Source organism: Pomacea canaliculata, linkage group LG6, assembly GCF_003073045.1.
Source record: "Pomacea canaliculata isolate SZHN2017 linkage group LG6, ASM307304v1, whole genome shotgun sequence".
NCBI lineage: Eukaryota > Metazoa > Mollusca > Gastropoda > Architaenioglossa > Ampullariidae > Pomacea > Pomacea canaliculata.
This window is the reverse complement of record NC_037595.1, coordinates 7,307,043-7,334,193: the sequence shown is the minus strand read 5'-3', so window position 1 is coordinate 7,334,193 and position 27,151 is coordinate 7,307,043. Positions and strand designations below refer to the sequence as shown.

General features: G+C 41.7%; 3 protein-coding genes and 1 long non-coding RNA gene across 5 annotated transcripts; 2 read left to right on the top strand and 2 right to left on the bottom strand.

Moving 5' to 3' along the window:
- Positions 1 to 1,661: 1,661 nt before the first annotated feature.
- Positions 1,662 to 3,463, bottom strand: LOC112566776. Its single transcript, XM_025243128.1, has 3 exons — positions 2,870 to 3,463; positions 2,344 to 2,481; positions 1,662 to 2,006 (listed from the first exon to the last, which is right to left on the bottom strand). Exons 1-3 carry the CDS (start codon positions 3,231 to 3,233, stop codon positions 1,747 to 1,749), a joined length of 762 nt encoding a protein of 253 aa, XP_025098913.1. The 5' UTR covers positions 3,234 to 3,463; the 3' UTR covers positions 1,662 to 1,746.
- A 3,146-nt stretch (positions 3,464 to 6,609) lies between these two features.
- Positions 6,610 to 8,445, bottom strand: LOC112566797. Of its 2 annotated transcripts, XM_025243160.1 has the most exons (4): positions 8,345 to 8,445; positions 7,431 to 7,652; positions 6,967 to 7,110; positions 6,610 to 6,832 (listed from the first exon to the last, which is right to left on the bottom strand). In XM_025243160.1, the coding sequence occupies exons 2-4, from the start codon at positions 7,630 to 7,632 to the stop codon at positions 6,657 to 6,659; spliced, it is 522 nt and encodes a 173-aa protein (XP_025098945.1). In that variant the 5' UTR covers positions 7,633 to 7,652; positions 8,345 to 8,445; the 3' UTR covers positions 6,610 to 6,656. The 2 variants fall into 2 exon arrangements, with proteins under 2 accessions (XP_025098945.1, XP_025098944.1); XM_025243159.1 differs by lacking the exon at positions 8,345 to 8,445 and having other exon boundaries at positions 7,431 to 7,943.
- A 2,361-nt stretch (positions 8,446 to 10,806) lies between these two features.
- LOC112566668 lies at positions 10,807 to 12,574 on the top strand. Its single transcript, XR_003099674.1, has 3 exons — positions 10,807 to 11,212; positions 11,416 to 11,553; positions 11,827 to 12,574. It is a non-coding gene; the product is annotated as an uncharacterized LOC112566668 (long non-coding RNA).
- Positions 12,575 to 16,777: 4,203 nt separating this feature from the next.
- On the top strand, positions 16,778 to 25,289 carry LOC112566022 (SNF1-related protein kinase catalytic subunit alpha KIN11-like). Its single transcript, XM_025241945.1, is given in 11 exon segments — positions 16,778 to 17,793; positions 21,120 to 21,236; positions 21,238 to 21,323; positions 21,533 to 21,622; positions 22,080 to 22,135; positions 22,602 to 22,728; positions 22,963 to 23,033; positions 23,036 to 23,086; positions 23,440 to 23,731; positions 23,884 to 24,578; positions 25,054 to 25,289. Coding segments are annotated over 11 exon segments (1,995 nt in total). The 5' UTR covers positions 16,778 to 17,619.
- The last annotated feature ends 1,862 nt before the right edge of the window (positions 25,290 to 27,151 follow it).

Here is a 27,151-nt window from a genome sequence, read left to right as displayed (position 1 = left end):
CGGAATAATATCTGAAAATAATCCAACAAAACGCGAGAGTAAAATTATGAAACTGAGAAAAACCAGTTGTTTGTGATTTCAATAGTCTGTCTGTCGTGGAGGATGCACGTATGTGAGCAAACTGTTCTCTTCCACACAGGCAATACGATGTGTCCAGTTCTCAAGTAACAAAGTTATGAATAGATGTTTGCAGAACTGGTCTCTACAGTCAGGACTGACAGTTTATAAGCCTACATTTTTTGTTGTTTTTTTATTACGGCATTCAAAAACTCCTTTCAGGAAAGTCCGCTTATGTTTCAAGGATCGCGAATGAATCAATCTTTATTTTACGCTTTTGTTCCTGAAAATATCCAGCATTGTTCTGTCCGGAAGCAGTGTGGCACAGAGAGACATACATTAGCACTCATTGGTCTGGCATTTTCGTTCTAAAACAAAATGCACAGCGATGTTATAAAATAAAGTGGACTTCATTAAGTCGCTAACCATATCTTTGTTATTTTTAATTACTTTTTTATCACTGAAAATTATGGGGACTACGGGCTGGACGAGAATGTGCGGAGGATGTGCGTGTTTTCTGACATTTACCACAAAACAGTCACACACAGAAGCGTTGAATAAAGACGGATTCAAAAGAGCTGGTGGTGGTGAACACAGGCGAGGACAACTCTTTATCACGGTAACTGCTGACATCGGGTTTAATATGAGTGCCATTTTATAGACATTACTGCAGTTTCCTCTTTTGAAACGAAAGAGACAAAGACATAGAGAGGCAGCTTAATGGTTTAGATGGAGGTGATGACGAAGAAACAAAACACATAACTTGTGTTGGCTCAGTTCTTTTTAGTTGGGAATACAAGGGACACTGTTCATGTGTCTATACATGACATGTTGGTCCACCATACATGGCGTCTTAATCAACAACGTAACTGATGTGACAGTTATATATTTGTCTCTAAGCAAAGAAATTATTTATTTTTCTTGTCTGTTTTTACCACACTCCCGACAAAGTCTCGTCTGTCAAGAGAAACAACTTTACACGCCGGGTCTATTCCGGTCGTTGGGTACGTTGACCTCTGCTCTTCTACCCAAGAGTATCTAGCTCCTAATGAATTGCCTATCACCTGTACACTACGGTACACTGAAGTCGTCGTGGGGCTTGTAAGTTTATGAAGGTCTTTCTAAACTTTTACAGCAACATGAGAATGTCTGTTTGATAGAAGCGTAAGAATTTCGATCATCTGGGGTCGTAGTTATAACGCGAGAATGAGTCATTTCCCCGAGGTCACATGGGAAACTCCAGGAGAAGCGTCTTCTTCCCGAAGTAATTTTCAGACCCCGTGGACGCTACAGGTTTAAATTCTTGACCCAGGCGCACGTGTGCTCCCGGTTTACAACTACTGGTTCAGGAGTAAAATAACATCTGTAGGTTCTGAACACAGCCTTGTGATTTGGAAACAATCTGTTATCCCTGAGTTCCTCATGGTGCCCCCAGTACAACGACTTACATTCGCTTCATGACTACAGCCTCTGATGTCAAACAGTGGAGTGTGTCAAAGTCACAGTCAAATGATTTTTCTACGACTGTGTACCTAAGCGAATAAAACTAACCACAAACACAACAAATAGCTTCAATGCCAAAACATTTAGGTCACCAACTGTTACAATTATACAAAATATTTGTCACAAGGGTAATACAAGACGTCAACATTGTGACATAACGGGTCTACAAAACGTAAACAATCGCGTTTATAAACACATCCGTTGATAATAGTCTTGGGTGTTCATGGCGTTTGAATAAAAGTCGTTGGATGTGAGGGCCGTGTCGTAACTTAAGTAGCAGCCGGAGGTAGTAGGCGGGTAGTCGAATGACAAACAACGGCTGTCGGCGGCGCACATCATTTCACACCTCCGATAGGTTACTCCAGAGTACACACGGTTATCATGTCCTAACAGGTATCCTCCTGTGAACTTCACAAAAGTATTCCGTAGGTTACTGGGGTCACAATCTGTGGGATACAAGAGAAAATTTTGTCAAGTATGCCGGAGTTCTGAAGCAATGTTCATTTTTCTTTTTTGCATCTTTTTGCATCGTTATAGATGAGCTTTTAACAACGATAAATAATATTGTTCGTAAATACATTTGTTTTCATTTAAAGTTTACCTTTTCTTTTTACTAGGTTCACACATACATGTGGTTTACTTGTTTCCGTTTGGTTGGCCTCTAGTGTCTGCTACCAATGGGGCAGCCGCCTCTGACTGAAATGATTACAACAATGTTCGTAACTCACTCTAACCTGCTTTTTCTTTGTGTACTTTTTTGTGTTTAGATAAAAGCGAATTTACCTCGAGTACAGGAGGTGCACCGGACTGAATAGTAATATCCAGGTGTACAGAGACAGGTAGATGACGGAGTGTAACACACGGAATTGTCCGCTGGACAGTCTCTGTTGCTGGAACACGTTTTGTTGAGCCAAGAAAAACCTGTAACGATGTCGACAAAGGTAATGACTGGTTACATACCTGATACAAGAAGTCAAAGCTATTTTCCGTCGTATTTTAAACCTAAAACTATTTTGAAAAAAGTCTAAATCTGTGGCGTGCAGCTTACAGAAGTAGAAAGTAGCATGTGTTATCCTTAACCAAGTCTTCCGTCAACTGATTAAATTAATAATCACATGGACAAAGAAGTGACTCCACCTAATACTATAAAGTAGCAGAAAAACCACGCAGGATGGACAAGAAAAAATCCGTTACATAAAAACAGGAAGCAACTGAGTGTTTAAACACAACTTCATCATTTAAAAAAATTATACCTTCATAGAAAATAAGTATTCTGGATCCAATCTTAAAAGAAGTTGTTATCAATTACCAGAAGTTGTGTTGTACATTTTGCCCCCGCATATCTTGAAGTAAACTGCTGCCGGAGAAGTAGTGGTGGTGGTGGTTGAGGTCGTGGTGGTGGTGGTGGCTGTGTATGATGTCACACATGATGACAGACACACACAAGAGCCTTTATCAGGTGCCAGGGTCGTGTAGGTCAACCAGGTGCAAGACGTGAGGCTGAAGCAGCGACGGACACAGTCCAGCTTGGACCTGACCATGTAGGTCTGTAGAGTACAGTCTGGAATCGAGGCTGAGGACTGTGACATGCGCCGTAAGTAGGAAAACTCTAATTTTGCTGCACGGGCGTCAGATACAAGCAGAAGAAGAAACATTTTGACGGCGAAATTCATGGCGATGGTCTCCAAGACGAATAAAAAGCGGAGGAATAATATAAGACCGTCTGATTCTAAGGTAGAAATGTTTCTCGAGCTAAAGGTGTCTGGATGAGTCCTCCCTGCTCCGCGCTGTCTGGGAAACAAATGTCGTGGTATAAAGTCGTCAGATAAAAGTTTGAAATAAATATTGAGTGTATCAAGACAAAAACACTTAAATATTTCAGTAAATCAATCTATAGATTGAGATCTCCTCTCGGGCGTACTGTTTTTACTCTGAAGCCGGAGGTATAAGGCGGTGGTGTAAGTGCCCAGGGTAAAAAAAAAATGGAGAAAAGACTTACTCTCGCTTTATAGTTACGGCTGTTGAACAAAGAAAATCAGATTCCCTGTGGCTGTGGATTCACATTCAAAAGAAAAATAACTTGTGTGAAGGACATTTCTTGTTTCCTTTTTGCTGAACTGTCTGTGGACAAAACGAAAAGCTTGGTTGCTGCTGAATATTTCAGTGAAACTATATTTCTTAACTTCATGCCTGTTAAGTCGTTAGCTGTTGAAAATATCTAGGTATCTCTCGAAACAACGTGCAAAGAACTGCATGAGCGAAATCTCCTTCTCTCTGTCTCTTGTCTGTGGGTGTAGAACTGCAGGTGAAGTGATCTGTGCCACAACAAAATATTTTAGTAAAACGAGCGAATGGAAGAAAATAAGAACGAATAAAATATGGTGAAAGAGATAAATATTCCAAATAGTAAAACTACCGCTAAGCTAACAACGTTCAACTACTATATTTAGCATATATAACTGGAATGAGTTGTGGTAGGTTGTGTACGAATGACGTCTTGTGTCTGACGTCTTGTGTGCGTCATTTGTTCCACGTCACTTGAAGCAGAAAAAGACGTCATATATAAGAGAACAGCAGTTGCTCGAAAAATGTCCGTGAGCTGGAAAACAACAGTCTTCGTCCGCCATCTTCTGTATGACTCTCTCAGTGACATTCCTGAACTTGTGTCTCTTCGTGTAGAAACCTCTTCATCCTCATCGTCATCTGCGGGGGATTGTCAAGCGTTGTGTGTGTGTGTGTGTGTGTGTGTGTGTGTGTGTGTGTGTGTGTGTGTGTGTGTGTGTGTGTGTGTGTGTGTGTGTGTGTGTTGTACGTGTGTGTGTGTGTGTGTGAAAAAATGAGAGAAAAAACATTATTTACTAGCTGAACTTTCAAAATTCCCTGAACGACAAAACACAAGGCTGCTGCTTTGCTGTCCTTGTTTATTCAAGGTTTATTAAGTCTCATGACATTCACGCCATTTGTCAGTTAGAGCAGACAACTCCTTTCCACAAACAACCACACTTACAAAATGTCCGTGTGTTGTGTTCAGCTTAAAAGTATTATTGTAGTAAGGAGAAATATTGCGGTAAAGGGTTTCTGGAGGTGCGATGGAGTTTGTCCTACTGCCTCACATGATCACACACACAAACACACACACACACACACACACACACACACACACACACACACACACACACACACACACACACACACACACACACACACACACACACACACACACACACACACACACACACACACACACGCCGGTCCCATGAAGGTTATCCAAGTACAACAGGATTTTAACGTAAAAATAATTTGAATTTTAAACAATAACAATAAAAGAGAGTCATGCGCATCGAAGAGTGCAGACCAGAAAGTTCCAGTCTATAATTTTAAAAGCTGAACTAAAAGCGTCGGAAGTCAGAGATATTTATTCCTTGGCAGTCCGTCGTTCACGATGATCACGTGATGTTTTCATGCTTTAAGTAAAGAGAGGCAGTGAGGTGTGTGCGTCCGTGCGTGAGAGAGTGAGAGAGAGAGAGAAAGAATGGGTACCACGTTGACTTCAGAGAGAGCCCTCCACAGAAAGTATTCCAACCTCGGAGAGAAAGAAAGAAGCAGTATGTGTGGGGGAAGAAGGGAGGGTGTAAAAACATTTATAATCCATCGTGGTGTGTTGTGTTGACTAATTATTGTCTAGCATAATATTTTCTTGTGTACCATCTGTATTATAACACTTGTGTAACTTGCTGCTGTGCTGTCTTTGCTGCTGAGGTTGATTCGATGTCATGGCTTTCCTCCTCTTTACCAGTTCGGGCAGACAATTACAGTTGTCTCCCTCTGTGTCCTCTATGACCCTCTAGTTTTATTCACCAGATCCTGAATGTAGACTAGACTTGCTCGTCCCTCAGTCTGAGCTGTTTTCTTTCATTCCTGTTCTGGAGATCATATTCACACTTTCAGGTGGAGATAAAAAGTGAGCGTTCATCGCCCCCCACTCCAGGAACAGTACCACGCAGATGTGCAAAGACAGGTAACTCATCGCATCATGTAGTATTTTCTCTAACCTTAAATGATATCCTTGAAAGCCATGACAAATTCCAAAACTATTTTAAAACTCTTTTAATTGCATTTCAAAGTCATTTGAACTGTATTTTAAAACTGCAACTTTCTATTTCAAAAATCTAAATTTTTATGCAGTTGACTAACATAAAGTAACATGCCCTAACCACATTATGTGGACTTTCATTGCAACTGTTTATTTTCTAGTCAAACAAAGAATCAAGCATGTACAACTACAGTCTACAACAGTAAAAGAAATCTGAAAGCATGGGATCAGTAAAAATATAAGACAAGAAAATTAAAAACAATTAACCGTTCAATAAAAGCTTGATCTTCCTTTTTATTATTTTCTGTTTGCAGCTGATGGTATCAATACAAACATGATTGTTATCACAGAAGAAGCTCTGTTTAACATCGCAGTCCGATCACTAGAGAATTATTGGCAAAGTTTAACGATCAAACAAACAACTGCTACTTTGAGATCCATGTGTCATTATATTGTACAAGCAGTAAACACATGCTTGCTCTTTTCTTGTTTGTGTTGTTAATGATAATGACATATCAAAAGACTTGTTAAACGACTTCTCGCCACACGCTCTGTGTGTGTTCGTGCGCAGTACTAAATGAAAACAGTTCCTAATGATGTTTAAGAATGTTAAAATTTTTCAGACTTTTGTTAAATTCGGAAAGTTTAAGATTAATGTCAAGGTGGTTCACTCAGGTAGGCATCAAAGTCACAAACCTTGTGGGCCGCTGCGATTAACCAACAAAAGACCTGCACAGGTGAGCCAGCAGAACAAGTCCTCAGCTGGTGTCGGTCAAGGTGATGATGACGAGGAAAAGAACGACGACGACGACGACGATGATGATGATGATGTGACGACACCTGCATAAAACTTGTGAAGGTAAACACATGCGTCTGAATTGTAGTGTTGACACGTTTGTAAGACTACATATCAAGAGAGAAAAGTTCTCTCAGAAACACATCCGTTGGTAGTGGTTGGAGCAATTTTGTCTAAAGGCGTGTGACGTCAGCGCCGTTTGGTAGCTTAGGAAACACATTGTGGTCTCGAAGTTGTAATCGAAGGTGAGACATCGCTTGTTGGCAGCACAACTGGCTCGACACAACCATGTGTGACGCCATGGAACGTTATGTCATCGTATCCGTAGAGACATCCTCCTTTGTATTCCACGAACGTGTCCAGCAGGTTGCGTTGGTCACATTCTGCGAAGGAACAGTGGACATTCCTGTAGATATGATGATGGAAATGTGGGGTAACTTTAAGGGAACTTTAATATTAAAAAAATATTCCAGCCTGTCGGGGACATATTTCAGAGACTGATGGTTTATTTGCTTACCTGGAACACAGGTGTTGCAACTGTTGGAATAGAAATACCCAGGTGTGCACAGACAAATGGATGTTGAGGAGGTATTGTAACAGATGGCGTTCTGATCTGAGCAATCCTCAGCGTAGGTGCAGGTCTTGTTGAGCCACAGAGAACCTGACATGAAAACAGAGCCAGGTATCACCTCCGTAGTATTGTACATTGTCTTCATGTTTGTCTGACATAGCATGGATTTGTGGATGGATAGATTAGTGATTGATTGACTGATACTATGTATATATTTATATCTTTCTCACTATCTGTGAGTCATATTATTGTGTATAATTATTTTTCTCTGTCACTGTTTTGATTTACAACATTATGTTTTGAACAAAGACGTATTGCGTATTAATTGAAGAAAGATATAACAAACAAACAAAAAAAAAAAAAAAAAAAAGAAAAGAAAATCCAAGCTTTGCGCATGCGTGCAAAAGTACCTGACGCCAAGGTAGGTGTGTTTTCGCCCCACATGTTGATGTAAACGGTTCCTGGAGATGCAATGACGCTTCTGTTTGTCGCTGAGCATGACGGGAGACACACGCATGACGCCATATCCGGCTCCTGCGCCATGTACGTCAGTGAGACGCAGGAAGTGAGGCTGAAGCAGCGACGGACACAGTCCAGTTTAGACCTGACCATGTAGGTCTGTAGTGTACACCCTGAAAACGAGGCGATAGATGTTTGAGGAAGAGACTTCAAGTAGACAGACTTCACTATAAGCTCTCCTCGGAGACCGCTCAGAAGAACCAGAAATACTTGGAGAAGGGAAGGTCCATGACTCCTTTGATGTTCCAAAGAAAGAGAGAGGAGAAATGTAGTGTGTAGGTAGCTGCAGGCACTTGTCTACTCATGTTGACTGCCACACCACCCAGATATTGAACTGGCTGCTATCGTTTGAACTTGAAATAACATGAAGCTCGGAATAACAGTTGTCATGGAGCCACCCCTCTCTCCACAACCCCTCACTCGACACCCAGAGAGACAGAGACAGAGAAAAAGAGTGGGTTGGGAAGATACTGTTGAATACTCAGAAGATTATGCAAGATTATGGGTAAGCTAAGCTTTGTGTCTGCTCGCACCCGAAGCTGCGTACATAAAGTAAATACGAGCGGTCCGCAAAATCGTTACAGGTGTGTGCCATGGAAATCCTTCAACCGTCATAAAACTTGTGTCCTGTTGTCTTCTCACGAGTCTTTCATACAAAAGAAATTCTCAGCAATTATTTGTCTTTAATGATGTCTTTAAAAAGAATACTAAAGTACATAAAGAAAATAAAGAAGAAGGAAAAATATTTGAATAAAGAGTTTTAAAAACATTTTTCAAAACACAGTATCCCATATCTCTTACTTACTCTTTCTTATGTCCTACAATTTGACCAGACTATTTCTTGCCCAAGGTCCCTCTACCGATCTGTTGTCCTTTCTAACGACGAGCAGACGCATTCAAACTTTCTTCTCAGTGTGCTCAACAGTCGCTGTAACACTTACTAAAAATGAAACTAAAACAATTGTAATACTTACAAGAAACTACATAATTATAGTGACAATACTTACAAGAAAGAGACCAAAACTTTTGTAATATTTACAAGATAAAAAAAACTACTTGTTTTGTTTATGAGAGACAAGAGACTAAAACACTTGTATTACAAGACTAAGTCATTTGTAGAACATCCCAAAAAGAGACTACATGTACACACATTTGTAATACAATTATACAACACTGAGACACAATGAAAGAGACTAAAAATACCTGTGATACTTACAAGACTAAAAATCTTGTAACACTAAAAACATGTGTAACACTTACAAGGCTGACAACACTTGTAATACAAGAAAGGAGTTAAAACACTTGCAATATTCACAAAACTCAAACATTTGTCAGACATCCAAGAAACAGACTAAAACAATTGTAATACAAGATTTTAAATATTGTAACACATTTTAAGAGACTAAAAGCACTTGCAGTACTTACAGAAGAGACTGAAAACACAGAAAACACTTACAAATAAAAATCTGTAAACATTTGGAACTCTTATAAGAAAGAGACTGAAAAGATGTATCCTATACACTTACAAGCATTTTTAGTGGAAAATAAAATAGCAATCCTTTCTCACATAATTTTAAGCACCCTATCATCCGGGTAGGCCATATAAAAGAAGACCACTTCGTATAATACCCTCTAACGTGGCCAGCTACTTGAGTAGTAGTGTACCCGCCTCAGTGGTTTACTTGTTGATCAATGAAGTTTGTTGTTGTGTATTTTTAATGCAGCTACATGTTGATGGCATTGAGTACAAGTTCTGTTGAAATAAAGATTTCTTAAAAACTGCTAGAGTGGATCTCACGAAGATGAAATACGAGACATTTTGGTTTAATCTCTCAGCTCATTGATTGCAATCACCGCTCGGGTACTCGTGCTACTCCAGGGGAGGACAACACCACTGTCATGATCTTATTGCTGGGTTGCGTCCCTTGTTTTTCATTCTTGGTAGAGATATTGATGAAGCCATTAACCTGTTTATACGTAAGATATAATATTCAAACAGCTTATGACAGGAAGACAATAAATCAAAGATACAGACATACAAGCGCAGAAAGATACCCCATCTATTTAAAAAGAACTTTTGAGTCAATTTGAATAAGAAAAACATTTTTCGGTTAATTTCTATTTAAATTTACTGAACTGAAACTTGTCAGGCCATTGTAGCAGGAAAGGTAAGTTTATTACAGACTTTCTTGTAAATCTTAAGATACTTTTCGATTCAGAGACTTTTAAAAATAGAAATAAAGACGATCGTGCCTAAAAGAATGAAACAAGATCAGTCTGAACAATCTCGTAAATGAATTTTTTATTCTGAAGATGAGGAAACCAAGTTTACTTTGGGGAAAGCTCTGATTCGTGTGTTGCAATTTTAATGAAGGTTCAGCTGTTGATGTTAGATGGCAGCGAAGGTCAAACACAAAGATTGGGCGATACTGTGTTGTTCTTCTCTCTACAAAATCACACCACCTCCCAACATTGAACTATCCGGAGGGTGCCAGGACAAAATTCACTCGCCACAGTATAAACAGACAGGTCCAAGTATCAAGTGTTAAATAATGATGTGTACAAGATCGCGAAACACAATTTCGTTGAGAGAGAGAGAGAGAAAGAGAGAGAGAGAGGTACATGGCATCATCTGAGCAAATCAAGTCGCCTTAAAAAAAATCATAAAAAACAAGTGGAAGTCCACAAAGTGTGGGACATCCTTGATGCCAACAGTCTAAAAGCCTTTTTCTTGAAGGTACCTATGTAGGCAAGCAGGAAGATAGACAGGAAAGTTAACAGGTAGGATAGGAACAGATAGTGGGTTAGAAAGATATATATGCAGACCAGATAGACAAGAAAGCAGACAGGTAGAAAATAAACAGGAAAGAAAGCAGGTAATGAATAGATAAGAAAGTAGACAAGGTTATAGGTATATCAGGGCATGGGCTCTTCGTTTCTAAGGCAAAATGTAGAAAAGTACATAGGCACAGAACCATCATTGCTTTGTATATGATGATTGGTTTATAGGCTTTAGGTAAAAATATTTATGCACATGTATCATATATCATGTATCAGCACATGCATACACGTGAGCTTTTCTGTTTAGGTACTCAGAGAGTATTATTTGGGAAAGAGGATATTGCAGTATCTGTGTATTTGAACGATTTTTCTTTTTCGTTATTTGCAAACTGTTTTTCTGAAATGCGTCTCACATTACAAAGTACTCGGTATGTAGTGTTACCACGACACAGAGCTGCCTGTCATGGCGTATATCTTGATGCCACCAACGGCTACTGATGCACTCTTGGGCTCCGCACTTGGTCGCTCACATGGCATTGCGTGAGGCAGTTATTCTTCTCCTGGCCATCTCTGGACCATTGCTCCAAACGCTTGGAGACCCCAGGGCCTCTTACTTCCGGTTCCGTCTGGATCCTCAGCTGTCGGGGATGATGTTCCCCAGCGATCATCTGCAGATCTTTCACGTAGTTTCCGTTGTGGACTGCGTACGTCGCTGCCTGCGTCTCGGGTCGACCCTCACCGTGGCGTATTCACCTGCAGCACAGGGCGGCGGGGCGTGCGCGTGCTTTCTCGTATCACGTGACACAGGTCAGCTTCGCGTTTAGCACCTCCACAACGTCTCCCGGCACTCGTTACTTTAACTTGTGTGCAGGAAGTGAAGGCACAGCTTTGGGTATGGTCAGGTCTTTCCTTTATTGCTTCTCTTTCAGATCCTCCTCCTCATCATCATCATCATCATCATTCTCCTCCTCCTCTTCTTCCTCCTCCTCCTCATCATCATTTTTTTTTTTTTTTTGTCTCTCCTCATACTCACCATTTTCATCTTTGAAATTGCTGCAATCGAGTATCACTGAGGTGTAGACAATGTATTAACAGGCTCCGCTTGGCTCAACGGGCCTTGCGTCAGCGACACGGACTGTCCCGTTGACAACTCTGTGTGCTATCCTGTCACATCCACCTGTCTGTGCACGCCAGGCTATTTCTTCTCCAAAGGTTCACTCAGCTGTGTGACAGGTACAGTTAAATGTTAATCTACGAATATGTGTGTGTGTGTGAGAGAGATTGATATTACCTGTGTGACCGTTCCTTTGTACACATGTAAGTCTGTCTGCTTGCATGTGCGCGTGCATATGTATACCTATTTGTAACTCCGTCGTGGAGATGTTGCTCACCTTAATATTCATCTTACGGGGCTAAGCACACGTGATATCTTAGGTAAATATTTCTTACCTGACCCAAACCCTGTTCCAAGGTATTCTAAGCTCTCGCCATCTTCCTCTGTTACAGATTGTCCACAGACAAGACTACTCTCAACTTTCTTGGAATATCCAGATTCCTGCAAATCCGACGAGTATTACGATCTTTTCAACTTTTTATACTACTCGTTGTCTGCAGACGGCTGTTTGTATCTGTGTTCTCTAGACCTCAACTGCATGTCTGTGAACTACAGGCACGAGGGGTCAGAGTGTCGTTTCGCCATGGCGACAGCCCGAAATTCTTTTCAGCTTCACTGCGACGGGTCCTACCATACTCACTTCCAGAGGATGTGTTTGTAAACTGAACATGCCACTGCCCCTTTCAAACAGACAAAGTTAATGTCGGACCAATCAAGTTCATTTGTGGAACGAGAGAGTTTAATGAAGAGTTGGCCTTGTTGTTTGATTAGCACTACTAATTAACGAATAAATAATCATTAGCACTATTAGTATGAACGTAAGCACTAAATATGTTTTTATTAGCATTTCTTTGTGGTGTTAACTATTGGCAGTAAAAAATTCTTCTCTTCGTTAGCTTAAAAATGCAAAAAGGATTGTTAAAGTATGTTTTTGCGTCAAGTACTTTTCATGTGATGAAAGAGTGCTTCTTGTTGTTTTTGTTGGTTTTTTTGGTTTTGTTGTTGTTGTTTTTGTTGTTGTTTTTGTTTTGTTTTTTTTTTTTTTTTGGTCAATATTTGCAGTTGTGTGCAATGTCTTTTTTTTGGTTTTGAATGGTTGGAACATTACTTCCTTCTTCATGCTCCCAGTGTGTTCCTCTCTCTTTGCTGTAAGATATATATAATGGTTCCCAGTCACTTAATCCCCAGACACTTCATACCCCGACACTGACTTTAATCCCAGACACTTCATCCCCAGTTAATTATGAAGTCAGTTATTTGAAATTCAAATTCAAATCATGCTATAACTTCAACGTCATCTAACATCTACAACATTAGTTAAAAGTCTATGATATGAAAATTGTTCTTGATTCGGGATGACTGGGGATGACTGAAGTTGTGTGTAGTTGTGTTTGAAGAAATATGATAGCGAATTAAGAAAACAGAAATAGAGGACAAAGCGGAGAAGACAAGAAGAGGTAGTTGAAAATGAAGAGATGAAAGAGCGAGAAGAAGACAGACTGTGGTATTTTATTTTTTCGCTCCTGTGTGAGTGAATGTGCGTGATAGACTTAAAACTGCTCATTTCAAACTCCTCTACATCACTACTTCTTTGCTAAAATTCCATGAAACTTTCAAACAACAATCCCCAGTCCCCAAACTGTTTGGACTCAAGGATGTAATAATCACACTCGGGGGTAACCTCTACTTTGTCCCGGTGAAGCAAAAAGACTTTTGCAGCAAAACGCGTCCCGTTGTCTACACAGGTCGATTGACATTAATCCTTGTCGATGACGACGAGGCGGCTGACGAGAGAGGAAGTGATCGATAGACTGCTACCTCCGTAGAACACGAGGCCTGCACACAAAGGTCACCTGAACGATCGATCTGATCACGTCAGGGCCCGTAACCCACAACTAATGGGCCGAGAATGAATTTTTAAGTGCGAGGCAATAGTCTCAGCCTGTTTAACGGCATACTCTATTTTATTTTTGGCAGGATTTTGCATTCTTTCTTTTATTTTTTTTTCTTTCTTCTATCATTCTTGATTCTTCCTTTTTTTCTTCTTTTCTTTTTGCTGATTATGTACAGGTGAGTTTAATTTATTGCATGAGACATCGCAAATCGATGAGGCTGGAGAAATGTCTGTGACAGAGTGTTCAACGTTCAATAAGAATGATATATAGAAGTAAGATCAAATGGAAGTGCTACCTGGTGAACAGGGACATCAAAAGAATTCACCTGCCTTGCTTTTTATTTATATTATTTTTTTTTTTTTTAATTTCAGCCAGAAGACATGATATACTAGTTTAATTAAACTGCTGCAGGTTGAAAGGCTGGCCAACTAAAACCTTACAACCTTAAACTTTCTCTCCCCTCTCTTCCACCTGTAACGACGCCACCACCTCCACTGTGAATCCATTTCTTTAACTCTTTAACGAATGTGCCTCTTTGTTTGTCTGTTTGTTTGTTGTTTGTTTTGATCTTTTCTCTAGAACAAACATGTACCTTTGTTAACTTTTACTCTCTCTGTGAACTTTTTTGTCCGTTAGTCTAAGTTATGCATACAAACATTTGCATGTGCACATACATACACACGAACTCTACGTCTAAATAATTTATACTCGTATATATAAACTGATATTCAAATCCGATGTTAGTCAACACTTCAGTAACAGATAGCAGCACTAAACACAACTGTTCTCCTTTGCTTGGAAAGTATAAATGTTCCTATGCTTTCTCGTCAAGTCAGACGTTGGGTCCGTGGGTGACGGTTATAATGCAACTCTTACCTCCCTCATTAACATAATCCTGCAGGTGAACGGTGCTTACAATGGGCTCACGTCACTCACCTGTACTCTCGATGTAGAGACCGTTAAGGAGTGGCTTCGACCATATAACAGCCTTGAGATTCAAGCACGTTCGTCAACTTAAAATAAAATTGCTGAACGTTTGGTGTCCGTTTATGCCGGCAGAAGAAGGGTATACTTTCCTTCACTGGCTTTATTGACTTTAAAAGTCTTAGCCAGCAAGTAACATTGTTGATGTTATTTTTTTTATAACCGATCTCATTATCTTGCTGCCGTAATTTGAATTTTTAATTCAACCTTTTTTCTCCCTTCCTCTTCTGTCTTGTGTATGGACCTTTTGTCCCTGTCTGCTGAGGTTTGGATTTCTACCAGTCCCTCTGAAAAACTAAAAAGTGTAACTAAAGTTTGTGTATATTTTTAACCAGTGTCTCTTTCCTCAGTTTTATGTCTTTGTCCTTCACTGCTTCTTTTTATCCGTCTGTATTCTTGAATCTGAAACCTTTTTAATAAATCCACCGGATGTTTCCCATCGTCTGCTTTGTCGTTCATTTTTTGTCTGGAGCTGTGGTGAGATTAGAACGTCGAGGATTTCTGTTCAGCATTTGACGAGCGAGAACTTAATTCCCATTTATTTACGACTTATGCACACCCTAACATTCCCAACCTCGTTCGTCACTTCCGTTCCAAGGCGCATGCGCAATAAAACTTGCGCGGAACACAACCCACGCTACTGCATAACAATCGGCCCTTCAAGCACGCATGCGCGCGTGACAACAGAGGGCGTGTACGTGCAGCAGCCAGACAGCGCGTGGAGGAAGCCAAGCGGAGACCGGCCTTCGATCTCTGATTGTCTGGCTTGACCTCTGGGGGTCACACCTGAATGTTACGTCGCTGGTCCGTGAAAATACCAAGAAGATTGAGTGCAGGGTGCCGGAGCATTCTACCCGTTGCACACAGCTGGGTAGAAGACGTTTTCATATCTCCTTTCACGCAGCAGTACCTGTCTGGCCTGCGTGATATTTATCGGAATATTATGTGTAAGAGATGTGATAAGAACAGGTACACGAGGTTTGTGTGAGAGAGAGAAGGAGAAAAAAACTCTATAACGACGGCCACCAAAACTCTCTGTTCTCTTAACATACATACCCAGGGTAGTTTTATAGCCTTGACACGACGAAAGAACGGAGTGAAACATAATTTCCATCTCAATACAGCGACCGGGATTAAACCTCTTCTCTCGTCGAGTCTGCTCAGACATCTGAACCTGCCAACCACTCGGTTCGTGCCCAGCAACAACCTTTTGTTCCGATATGCAGCGCGCTCTTCACAATATTTTTTAATATATGTGAACGAAATTTCCGTCCTTAAAGGTTCAGCCGAGAGCACCATGGGCTCCCTTGAGAGGTGCCGTGCCGAGCACCCTGAGTGAGGGAGGACCCTTGTGACAGGTTATCCCGCCAGGTGTCTCTAGACGGAACATCTCCCTGCATATCACATTGATGAATCATATTAACAACACGTTAAATGGAATTTTGTTAAAAATAATCTGAATTTATAATTATATACAAAGTGAAACATTTGGGATAAACTGTTGATAGTTTTAAGGGTGCCAGCGTCCGACGATAGGAAGACTGTCAAGGATCGACAGAAAAAGAGTTGTTAGAGAATGAGAGAAAGAAAGACAGTCTGACTGCCTGAATGACTGACAGACGAACGGGCAGACTGAAGCAGATAAGCTTAATGTGAGGGCGAAGAGCTGTTCTGTCGCTTGTGCTCGCCAGCATTTCCAGACTACTTACCGGCTCTGCGCATGCATGGCCGACGTCTCCATCTGACGAAGACAACTTCCGGAACGGCCAGGCCATGCGCAGAGCAACTTTTAAGTTGCCACATTTTTCTCAGGTCAAGTGAAGAGAGTCAAATTAACATTTTTCTGGTTTTCAGCTTTTAGTTAAAGATCGTGTGTCCACTGGCTTCTAAAATTTCATAGGTTAGACTCTCCTGGTGGGCAACGATTAATACTTACGGTGCTGTCTTTGTATACAGATCCACATATTCGAAAATATGTTTTTGCTGTGGAAGCTGAGGCTGATGTTAAAGAAAATTCATTTTAGTCCATGTAGATATGAAGTTTCAATGCTTCCATTGCGAAAGAACAGTTTCATTTAAGGAGACCATATCCGATATGGTAGGCTTTTGTTAGAAAAATTTGAGATGAAATCGCATTGATGCATGCATGAAACTTAAGTCATTTTCTAAAAGAGATAAAGATGAAAAAGAAAGTAACATTGTTATTAGAAAAAGGGTGGTACCAGATTTAATACAGGACTAAAATCGTTTAATTAGAGGTCAATCCTTCTGCTAAACAAATTTTCCAGCTGTTTAAACACAAAGTTCACAATTTTTCTGGATAATTTTGCAACAAAAGACAAATGAATTTTTTTTATATAAATAGCATGTTTTATGTGTCAATCTATCGCTGTCGATGATAATACCTGATAATAAGAGCTATGGTGTTGCTGTCAAATATTGAAGCAATGCCTGGTGGAAGAATATGCTGCCAACAGGCTCATGCCATTTTTATATTTATATACACTCAGTTGTGTTTGACATAATCAAGAAGGCACACCTGTGCATAACTAAGGGCAAAACGAAATATTAATAATAATAAATAATCCGCGACAGTGCTCCTTTAGCGCCTGTGCTCTTATTGCCAGTGTGTGGGCCACGCAACAACAGACGACGTTGCACCTTCGCAACCGCCCGGCACGAGCCCCGTGTAGCGGCGCAGACAGCAGGACTGTGGCCTTTCTACCTGAGCCTCATTGCAGATCTCATCAGCGTGCTGTTAGCCACCTTTATCTTCATATCGCCAAAACCCTGCACAGCCAACTGCACGGTGACGAAATCTTGACCTTTGACACCTTCCGCTGAAGACACGCTGTATCTGTGGCATAACCGGCGTGTACAATCTTGACGCAGTTTTTTTTTCTTCTTTTCTTCTTCAAGCCTCGAAGCTGAGCCCTCGGTGGGCCTTCGCTTTCAAAGAAATGCGTGTCTAGAGGTAGTATCTTCGAGCATGTCACACCTGTGAATCATGCCACAGCGCTGTCGGGCTGTTCACACAGGGTGGTATAGAAACTAGTCCACATATGAACAAACATACTTTCTTGAATAAGGAATCGCCTCACTTTTTCATGTCTGGAGAAACTGTTTGTGTGTTCTTACTGGATTGAAAACTACGTTTCAAAGTGTTGTGAAGAGAAGCTGGGTGTCCAGAGGTACAGGAAAAGTGATACGAGCATGCTGATGTTCATAGTTTGATGTTTGTCGGATGGAGGAACAATATCTCGGAAGGTCAGAATAGCGACGACCTCTGACCTCGGCTAAGCCTATATGCTGTCGATGATGTTGTTCATATCAAGGATGCTGACAACGACGATGCAGAATATGCCTGAGGGTGACAGCGAGAAGAGGAAGAAGGTTGGCCACTACATCCTGGGGTCAGTTCTTGGAGAGGGTTCCTTCACCAAAGTGAGGATAGCTACCCACATCATCTCAAGAGAAAAGGTAGGTGTTTGACCGCGAGAAAGTCTGATATCACAACGAGGCTAAGAGAATGAGTGTAATGGGATGAATGAGAGAATTTACGTGTTTATTTTGTTTGTTTATTTTTCTCACTCGTTGTCTTCCTCTGTCTCTAACTCTTTATGACTGACAATTCCATAAGGGTGGGAGCACACACACAAGCTTGATAGAAAGTTTTTAACAACAGTTTCTTTCAATATGTCACGAATAATAATCCTGCCTTTGGAAAAACCTAATCCGTTTTATTGCCCTTCCTTTCTTCTCACTCTACACTTCTCCCTTCTCCCGCACCTGTGCGTCGACTAACGAGTGAAAAGCTTCGGTGCTGAGCTCTTCGCAAGGTCCGGTAGGTAATCATTTCACGTGTTCGATCTCCACGTTAAAATAAGTCAGGTCATGCTTATCACTGAAAGGCGTGACAGGTTATCTCCCTGCCCCCGTCCCCTCTTCCATTACTTCCCCTTTATGTCTGCCGTATGACGGAGCAAAATGAGAAGACGTTTGCTGGATTGTCAGAAGAAAAAAAAATAGCCGCAAGCACGATCATTTCTCTCGTATGAACGGGGACAAAAGTATTTTACAATCAAGCTGTACTCATTTCAGCAGCGATGAAAGGACTGGCAGTGTCTACCTGTGAAGCTCCGTGTACCTTGACACAAACACACCTTGCCTAGTCCGACCTGGATACAGTCTCGTATGTCTTGTTAGACTTCGTCAAAGCATTCAATGTCTGGGCTTTACGTTTACCTCTCTACCTTCTGGTCGTAAATCAAATTCCTGTGAGCTAGAGATGAATAGAAAGACCAACAGCCGTTGAAGCAAAGTGAAAACGAAGAGTCGTCATCTCTGTGGAGGGAGGAATAGTTTGTTCAGTAGGTCTTCAGGCCAAAAGCCAGTCTCGCCGCCTTTGCAAAAGATCATGCAAAGACCATTTGTATCTCATTTTTCTTTTTCTGTTGAAAGCACAGCCCTCACGCGGTCTGCAATTAATAGTAAGTGCTGTCAAAAATATAATAGTTTCTTTGGATAAAACTTATCGTCATATCGCTTTTGATCTGTAGGACAGAATTTTTACTTGCAACATAATGATTTCATAATCTAGCTATTGAAGTTTTAGACAGTTTTTCGGGTGTCATACTTTTTGTGAAGGAATAAATTTTTTCTCCCGTCGGCCTTTTCGTGACTTTGGCGAAAATATTTCCTTCAGATACCTGGCAGTGATTGCTCACTTATGCACACGCATGCAGGTAGGAAAAGGCACGAGTGGAATGAAAATAGACGAGAAAATAATCAATACAAAAATTTCCATCTGGTAATCAAACAGAAATATTACCAGAGCGAAAATGAATTTCTGAGTACTTGATGATCCCCAGTCTAGTCTCGAAATGTGTGTCATTTAAAGTGTCAATTAATTTTTATTTAAGAATGAAGGTTCGCAGCTGTAAAAGTATACGACGGTGCAACTTTATTTGTCCAAGAAAGCAAAACAATGAGGAAGCAACTCATCATCTGCAATAATCAAAAACCAAATAGGGTAATATCAACAAACAGCAACACCATCGCACATATCTGCCTCACATATCCTCACAAACCACTGTGAACGTCAGCAAGGTCAAAGTTCACACGTGTAAATGTTTAAAACTGTTGAAACACAGCAAACTGTACAAACGTAAATGTGTGAACGTTTACAAGTCCACAGGTAGAAGAACACACTGCGAAACACTTGCGATCCCACGCTCGCCACGGCTGAAGAACCATCTAGAACCCGTGACCCTTCGTCGCCTCCGCGTGCCAGTCTGCCATTGCGTGCGACCTCTGACCCTCGTACGCAATGCCTGGCGATGGCGGACAGTTATCGGCAATAAGAGACTTTGATTGGCCGGTCCTTAACGACAGCCCCATTGTTCTGGGTGGCTTAGTGCGATGACAGAGTCGAGCACCTCATAAATCGTTGCTTCACACACTAAGCACCTTAATGCTGTCTCACTGGGTTGTGTGCAAAGGACCATGGGACGTATTCAAGGGATCGTTAGCTGTCGTCTTGGGGCCCCCGACCTCTCATACCTGTTGTTGGGAATTTTTGGCGTATTTTTCTTTCTTCTTCTTCCTCCCCTTCACTTGCTCCTCTTTATCTTCTACTTGTCCTTCCTTCTGGTCAATAACTTTCCTACAGATCATCAGATCATTTATTATACAAAGCCTTCTGGCAATAAAATTCCTGTGACAGCCGCCATTGATATCGAAGACAAAACGGTTCTAAAACATTTCTTGCAGTCCTCGCATACACACTTCACATCAGCACGTGGAAACGGGTATCACTTGCTTTCCTGGGTACTTCCCGGAAGCTGGCAAACTGGAAACTGTCTGACACTATTGTAATCTACTAGTTCTACCCATTCTCAGGTAATTTTACCGCCATTGGACTGCCATGAACAGCTGCAAGCTTCCTCCCTACAGGGCTGAGCACACTTCACGACTGGTGTACGGAGCTTAACTGAAGCCAAACACATAACTGGCAGTGGATGTGTTATCAGGCTTCACTCACATTATGACAAATCTCTGTAAACAAACTCGGGCTTTGATAATCGCATTCATACAGAAAGGACCGCTGTTGTGGAAGGTGTACGAGGCTGTTTGATTGATTTCAAGGACCAAATGGCTGTGTCCACACGTCTGGTGGAGCTGTTTGTGCAAGGCCTCGCAACCTGGCGCCACCTGAAGTTATTTACCTTTCATCGTGAACAGAAAAATAAAGCAGAAAAAAGGAAAGACATTTATGCAGTCGGATATACTATGGAGTGTTCTACCGTCCTTTGACCAAAAGCTTTTAAGAAAACATGGTCAGGACATCAAAATAATTTGTCAAATATTGTATTTGGCTTTGCACTTTGGCAAAGAACACTTTGGTCTGTCTTTATGAAGTGTTGATGTCGGACCAGCTTGTGTACACCTGCATACACTCTCTCAAGCACAGTCTTGTGGAAATGCTTACAGTCTTTACTTCTTCGTGAAGTTTACCATTGATGTCTTTTTTTTTTTTCCTTAAGTCCTGACATAAGCATTCTTTTCTTTTCTCTAACACCTTCAACTAACTCACAACTCTAATGACATAGAGCTTTATTTTCTTGTTTGATGAAGCGGTTTGAAGTACTTTCACGGGTGTTTCATGTGTACGGTATAATTATCCAACGATTGTGTGAGTGTGCGACTATATCTGTATGCATATGTGTACGTGCGTGTGTACAGGTGTGTTTGTTTCTATATATTGATTAAATAATGCTTATCGTGTGTGTGTGTGTTCAAACCAGGTGGCAGTAAAAGTCATCTCCAAGCGTCTGATGATTCAGCGCGAGTCTGTACGACGTCATTTCCGGCGAGAGGCCCTCCTGCTTCAGCACGTCAGCCACCCGCATGTCGTGAAGCTGCTTAGAAGCCATGGAAACGCCCAACAGCTATTACCTGGTCTTGGAGCTGGCCGAGAAGGGGCACCTGCAGGCCTACATCACTGACAGGTGACTTCTCTCTCTCTACCTGCCTACTCTCGTACCACTGGCATGGCCTGGATGACGCCGAGCTCGTGTGTATTCAGAAACCATCATGGTGTCCTGTCTTATACTGACAAAAAACAGTATGTGTGTGTGTGTTTGCGGTTATGGACTTAAACAATCTATTTTTATGTACCGGAAGTTTCGCCATTATGAGCTTGTCTTCCTGTTGCCAGGAAGTGTTTGGAGGAGGAAGAAGCTCGCCGCTTCATGCGGCAGATCGTGTCTGCGGTTGACCACCTCCACCAGTCCGGCATTGTGCACAGGTGTGTGAATGTAGACGTCATGATCACGTGGCTTTAAGGACCCTGTTCCCACGACTTCCGCACATGAAAATGGACAGCGATAGTTCTCAAAACCAAGGAACTGTTGGCTGTCCTTTTGTTGTTTCAGCCAAGTAATTTCTGAACGCCGCCATGTGTGAATGAACTGTGAATGCATCATTTAATGTTGAACACATGATTGGCAGTTTGTGTAACCTTCATCGAAAATAGTTTTTTAGCCAGACATTTGAAAATGTGTCTGAAAAGAATTATTTTAGATAATGCGCCGAAAATTGTATTTTCGTATGTGTGTGAGTGAGTGAGAGAGAAAGGAAAGTAGCAATATAGTGAGTGTGCACATGTAGACAAAAAGATGAATATTCAGATGCAAGTCATCGTTCGATAAAACATGGCTTGAACTGCTCTTACAAAAATTACCTTTTCCCTAAATTATTTTCAGAGATCTTAAGCTAGAAAACTTTCTTCTTAATTCTGCATTAGACATCAAGATCGTTGGTAAGTTGTATTTTTGTATATACTGTTTCTATCATTTTTACACCCGCATCGTAATTTGATCGAAAAATAAATGCCACTCTTGAATCTAAGATACACTTCACAACAATAACATTTACACACAAACTGTTGCACAACCACCATGCTTCTCTAATACACAACAGTATTCATTGTTTCCTTCTTTGTTGTTATTTTCAAAAAAGTTAAAAAGTCAGATGGTTGAGTTAAAAACTCTAATTTTTATTAAACCAATACAGTCCTTTTACAGTTCACTTGTCTCCCTTAAATTTACAGTTATATATTTTACTGACTTTTCGTATTACGTGTGTATAATTATGGAACTTAATGGACCGCAGTATTTCACATCTTCTTCATGACTTGCCAGTTGGACTCAAAGGATATATTTCTAGAGAGCGTATAATATATATGTATATATGTATATAATGTGTGTTTCTTTCTGTTTCTCTAGACTTTGGCTTAAGCTCGTTGTGTCAGCGACAGAACTCTCTGAACACTCAGTGCGGGTCCCCAGCCTATGCCGCTCCAGAAATTTTCAGCAACCGTCGCTACGGGGCTTCTGTGGACATGTGGAGTCTGTGAGTAGTCTCCCCTTGTGTTTGGTGTGGTGTCCGATTTTATGAGACACTCCCTATCATGTGATGGTTACTTTTTTTACTGTGGAGAAGATCATTGGGTTTGAAGCCTGCTCGGGCCTGTGTGTGGAAAATACTCTCTGCCCATCTATTATTATAAATCGGTACCTGATTATACCAGGGGGAGATAATGGTAACAGAAGGAAAGAGATTGATTGTTTGTTGAATCTTCTTCAGGGGCGTTTGTCTTTACGCTATGGTGATCGGTCGCCTGCCCTTCCTGTCCGAGCACCAGGATAATTTGGCGCAACTCATGCACTGATTCTTCGGGGAGCAACGATCCCCTCATTCCTCACCACAGGTGTGTCCTTATTTTCCCATACCTCACCTGAAAAATATCCTTCGGCTACAGTACCAGAAACACATCCAGAAAGAAATATTGGAGTATTCATAGAGTGGACACACAGTTTCAATGTCTTGTAAATACATGATGATGATGTTACAGGAGAGCATTTGCATTGCATGGTTTGCATAATTATGTCGGTTAATTTATAAAAACTGTACAAAAGATAATATCCACAGGCTTTGATTTATTAATGTTTGGCTGTGTTCATACTGATGTTTCCATAACATAACAAAAGTCGTATTTTTTCTTTCTTTCCACGCGTACCCTAGGCCTACAAGAATTGTTGTCAGGACTCTTGGAAATTCAAGAAAGCAGTCGCCTCACCATCACTGATGTCTTGAAACACAGCTGGATCACATGCAATGGAAATAAGGCAATCACGCGCCACCCAGAGGTGGCCAAGGCTCCACCCATTGCCATCGACACCAGCATAGTAAAGTGCATGACCACCATGTTCGGCTTCAACGAGAGCGACGTCCTCCATTCCATCACAGCTCGGAAGCTGAACGCATCCTCGGCGACTTACTACCTGCTCAAACGACGCCTGGACGGTGGACACAGACTCAACGGAACGCAGTTAGCAGGCGATGCTGGCAACAAGTTGGCTGTCCCTTCTTTTCTGGGATTTGATCTTCCTCAGAGGTCACAGAACTTGAAGGAAGCTGACGTGGTGTCCGAGCAGGGGAAAGACAACAGCAACGACAAAATATGTGAAGGTGCTAAAGACTATAAAGAATGCATCTGTGCCTCAGAGAGGCTCGCCTAAAAAAGCTGGCTCTGTTTGGCAACAGCCCCAGCAGCAGTCACAGTGGTCTCGGCGAACTCTCCAACAGAAGGTCTTCTCTCCCGAAGCTTCCATCGCTGAGCACAAGCTTTGCGAGCCTGGGCTCGAACCACCATCTCCACCAATCCAGGTCTCGACAGACGACGCCCACGGATGCCGTTCGGACCAGCGTGTACCCTGCCGTGACTCACAACATCCACCTCAACGTCAGTGGTATGTCCCCTTTTCAAGGAAAGAAGACCCCCTCGGGGTCCGACCGCTCCTCTGTTGCACTTTTCCCAAGCAAACACGGACATATTGTGACGTCATCGCACGCCACTGACGTGTCTCTACCACCGCCACCGCCGAACACGGCGTACGGGGCCCGCGGCAGGGAGTGGCGACCTTCGGCCTCTGACCCCAACCCAGTTGGATCTCATCACAACCCAGAAAAGGTCACACCAGGATCTGCGTCGACGCTGAAAGATCCCTTTGGTTGCAGTCACGACTCGTGGAACAGGCAGCAGGAGGAGGGAGGTGAAAAGGAGGCGAAGAACCGGAAGTGGGTGGGAGTGTCGTTGCTGGGTCCGATGTCCTCTCGCAAGGCCTTGATGCGTCGAGCGGATGACAGGTTCGGCAAGTCGCAGGGCCACTCGGTCCTGAAGCAGATCGCAGACGACTTGAGTAAGTTTGCTGCCCACCTTCCAGTCACAAGTAGTAGTGTAGGCTAAACCGTCCTTCGTGAGATAAACCTGGTGCTTTGCTTTCCTTTGTCTGTATGCACCTGTCTTTTTTTCTGTCTGCTGGTCGCTGTGGTAGTTTCTGGTGTGTTTGTGTGTGTGAATTTGTGAGCGTTGAGATGTCAATGCCGTATGCAGGTTCTCAACCAAACTACTAATCTTTATATACGTGTGTATTAATGTCTGTATGTATTATATTCGTAATAATGTGGATACATGTTTTATTATTGCACGTATGTACATATAGAGAAAATGACGCATATATTTGCATACCTGTTTGTATGCGTGTGTATGCGGTGTGCGTGTCATTTGTCGCATTTGCTGACCACAGAAGGAACATTACAATCTTTCTAACATTTTCTACAACATTTATTCTAATATAAATTCTGATACAATACTGTGTACTTGCTTTCCACTAGATCGCAAACGGCCGTCCGTGCATGGTACGAGTCCACATAGAGGAGAGCCACAAGCTGACGACCACGTAAATGACGTGTGCATCAGTGATGACGACACCACCGGCATCTGCGACGACAACTTTGCTGGGGAAGTGGCGGGGCCGAGGACAGACATTCCTTTTTCTGGATCGTTGGACCGAGAGGAGTTTCTCACCCCTGTGATACGCGTCACCATCACGTCGACGAACAAAACGTAGCACGCGACTGTACGTGGCTGCAACGTAATGCATTTACGTGACGAGATTACAGCTCCACAACTACGTGACAGGAGGGTGTGACGCTAAACCTTTACGTGGCTTGCAACGTATTGTCGTTCTCATTAGTACTGTTAGAACGTGACAAACGGCAGTGACAAGAACTATTCGCATGTGACGTAACAAGCTCACGTGATGAGATGATCGTACCCACGAGAACTGGATTTTTTTCACTGCAGCACACGTGCAGCCATGAGCCTACGCGCAATTGTATTGTAGGATGGGGTACACCTATACCTGTGATTTCAACTTGAGGCCGCCATTAAAACAGTCCACAGCCTCCAAAAGAAGTTTCGTTTCAAAGAATAGAGAAAAAAATGTCTTTACAAAGTCCTTTTGACTAGCCTTTTAGACAATTTCTAAGCAAGACTTTGCTATCCAGAAATTAGTCTAACTTAAATTTGTTGGTGACTGTAAATCGTTTGTCATAACAGAGCATAATTTCAGTCTTCTTTTAGAGGATTGTACAATCGTTGTTTATTCATCCCGTGTGTAAATCTTAACAATGAATTCTTTGCCGTCAGGCAAAATGTTCTTCTCAATGGCTGTACTCGTGTGTATATACCTCTTTACGTTTTTCTGTAATATATTAATTGTATCATTCAGTGAGTAAATGGGTTGGTGGGTAGTTGAGTGAATGAACGCGTGAGAGAGAGAAAGAGAAAGAGCGCTGAACTGGTGTGGTCCTGTATGACTCTTATTTTCATATATATCTGCGTACGCATTGTCTGTGTTCCTTGTTGATAAGCATCTAGAAGTGTCCAATTGCAGTCTGATATTTATTTACCTATTATTATAAATAAAGCGCTATCAGACCTGTGAAGTACCATACTAAGTAGCGATATCACTTATCATAGTCTAATGTCCACAGTCGTGATATAAACATCATCTCAGGCTCTTCCCAAAGTAATTTCAAGCTGATGCTCTGCTCTCTCATCTTTTCTGTTTTGTCATCAACGTTCTTTCCGCTTTGACAAGCACGTGCGCAGCTTATTTAATTATTATTTATTCATTTAGGGGGCGGAAGCCTCTATCACTCGACCGCTGTTGTCAGTACTATTCTCAGAAACTGGATTTCTGTTGATTTCTAATTGAGTGTCTGATACTTCCACATATTTGATGATTTCGAGGCATTGGGATGCTGACGGGAAAGGAATAGTAAAAATCCCTCATGGCGAGTCCTGTAAGAAATCGTCACATCCAGAAAAAAACAAAGCGAATCTCGAGACGAGATCGGAACCCTGGAGGTTGGATCGTTATTGCAGTGATGACAGGAAAGGCTTCATCACAATCCTTAAGAAAGTCCAGCAGATCCACGCGCTTCTTAATAAAGCAAAAATGGAAGAAGTTTCGACGAATTTTGGCAAAGTTTTAGTATGACGATTATGAAAGAGCTTTGCCAAACATGGTTGAACCACCTTCCATTTTGTCGGTTAAGAAGGTCCTCAAGTCACGGTGATTGGAGGTTGATGACTTTTGACCAACAAAATAAAAATAAAATAATTAAGCATCAAATTAAAGGTAAGTATATACCGTTAGAATCTCATTCTAGTCCATCCTCGATAGTTGCCAGATGGTGATCAAATGGCTCACCGAGACCTGACAGGTACTTCTTTACGATATAGTCTCGGCGGACTGCTAGCAGTCCATCTGATGTGAGATGTGTCTGTGATGTGAGAGCTGAAAGTCCTCACCTCGTTACTGACATGACAGCGAGGAAAAACTTCGGGAGTTTCTCACCTGGCTCCGATCTACACCGATGCGAATTAAGAATTATATATTAGTCTTACTCTTCAAGTGCGACT

Bases quoted from the DNA above. Each gene is read 5' to 3' on its own strand.
- LOC112566776 (XM_025243128.1), bottom strand. From the start codon at position 3,233: ATGAATTTCGCCGTCAAAATGTTTCTTCTTCTGCTTGTATCTGACGCC. The intron at 2,482-2,869 runs GTAATTGATAAC...ACATCGTTACAG, and splicing joins AATGTACAACACAACTTCTG to GTTTTTCTTGGCTCAACAAA. The intron at 2,007-2,343 runs GTAAATTCGCTT...TGTATCCCACAG, and splicing joins GTGCACCTCCTGTACTCGAG to ATTGTGACCCCAGTAACCTA.
- LOC112566797 (XM_025243160.1), bottom strand. From the start codon at position 7,632: ATGGTCAGGTCTAAACTGGACTGTGTCCGTCGCTGCTTCAGCCTCACT. The intron at 7,111-7,430 runs GTACTTTTGCAC...TTTTCATGTCAG, and splicing joins CACACCTACCTTGGCGTCAG to GTTCTCTGTGGCTCAACAAG. The intron at 6,833-6,966 runs GTAAGCAAATAA...GTTCCTTCGCAG, and splicing joins TTGCAACACCTGTGTTCCAG to AATGTGACCAACGCAACCTG.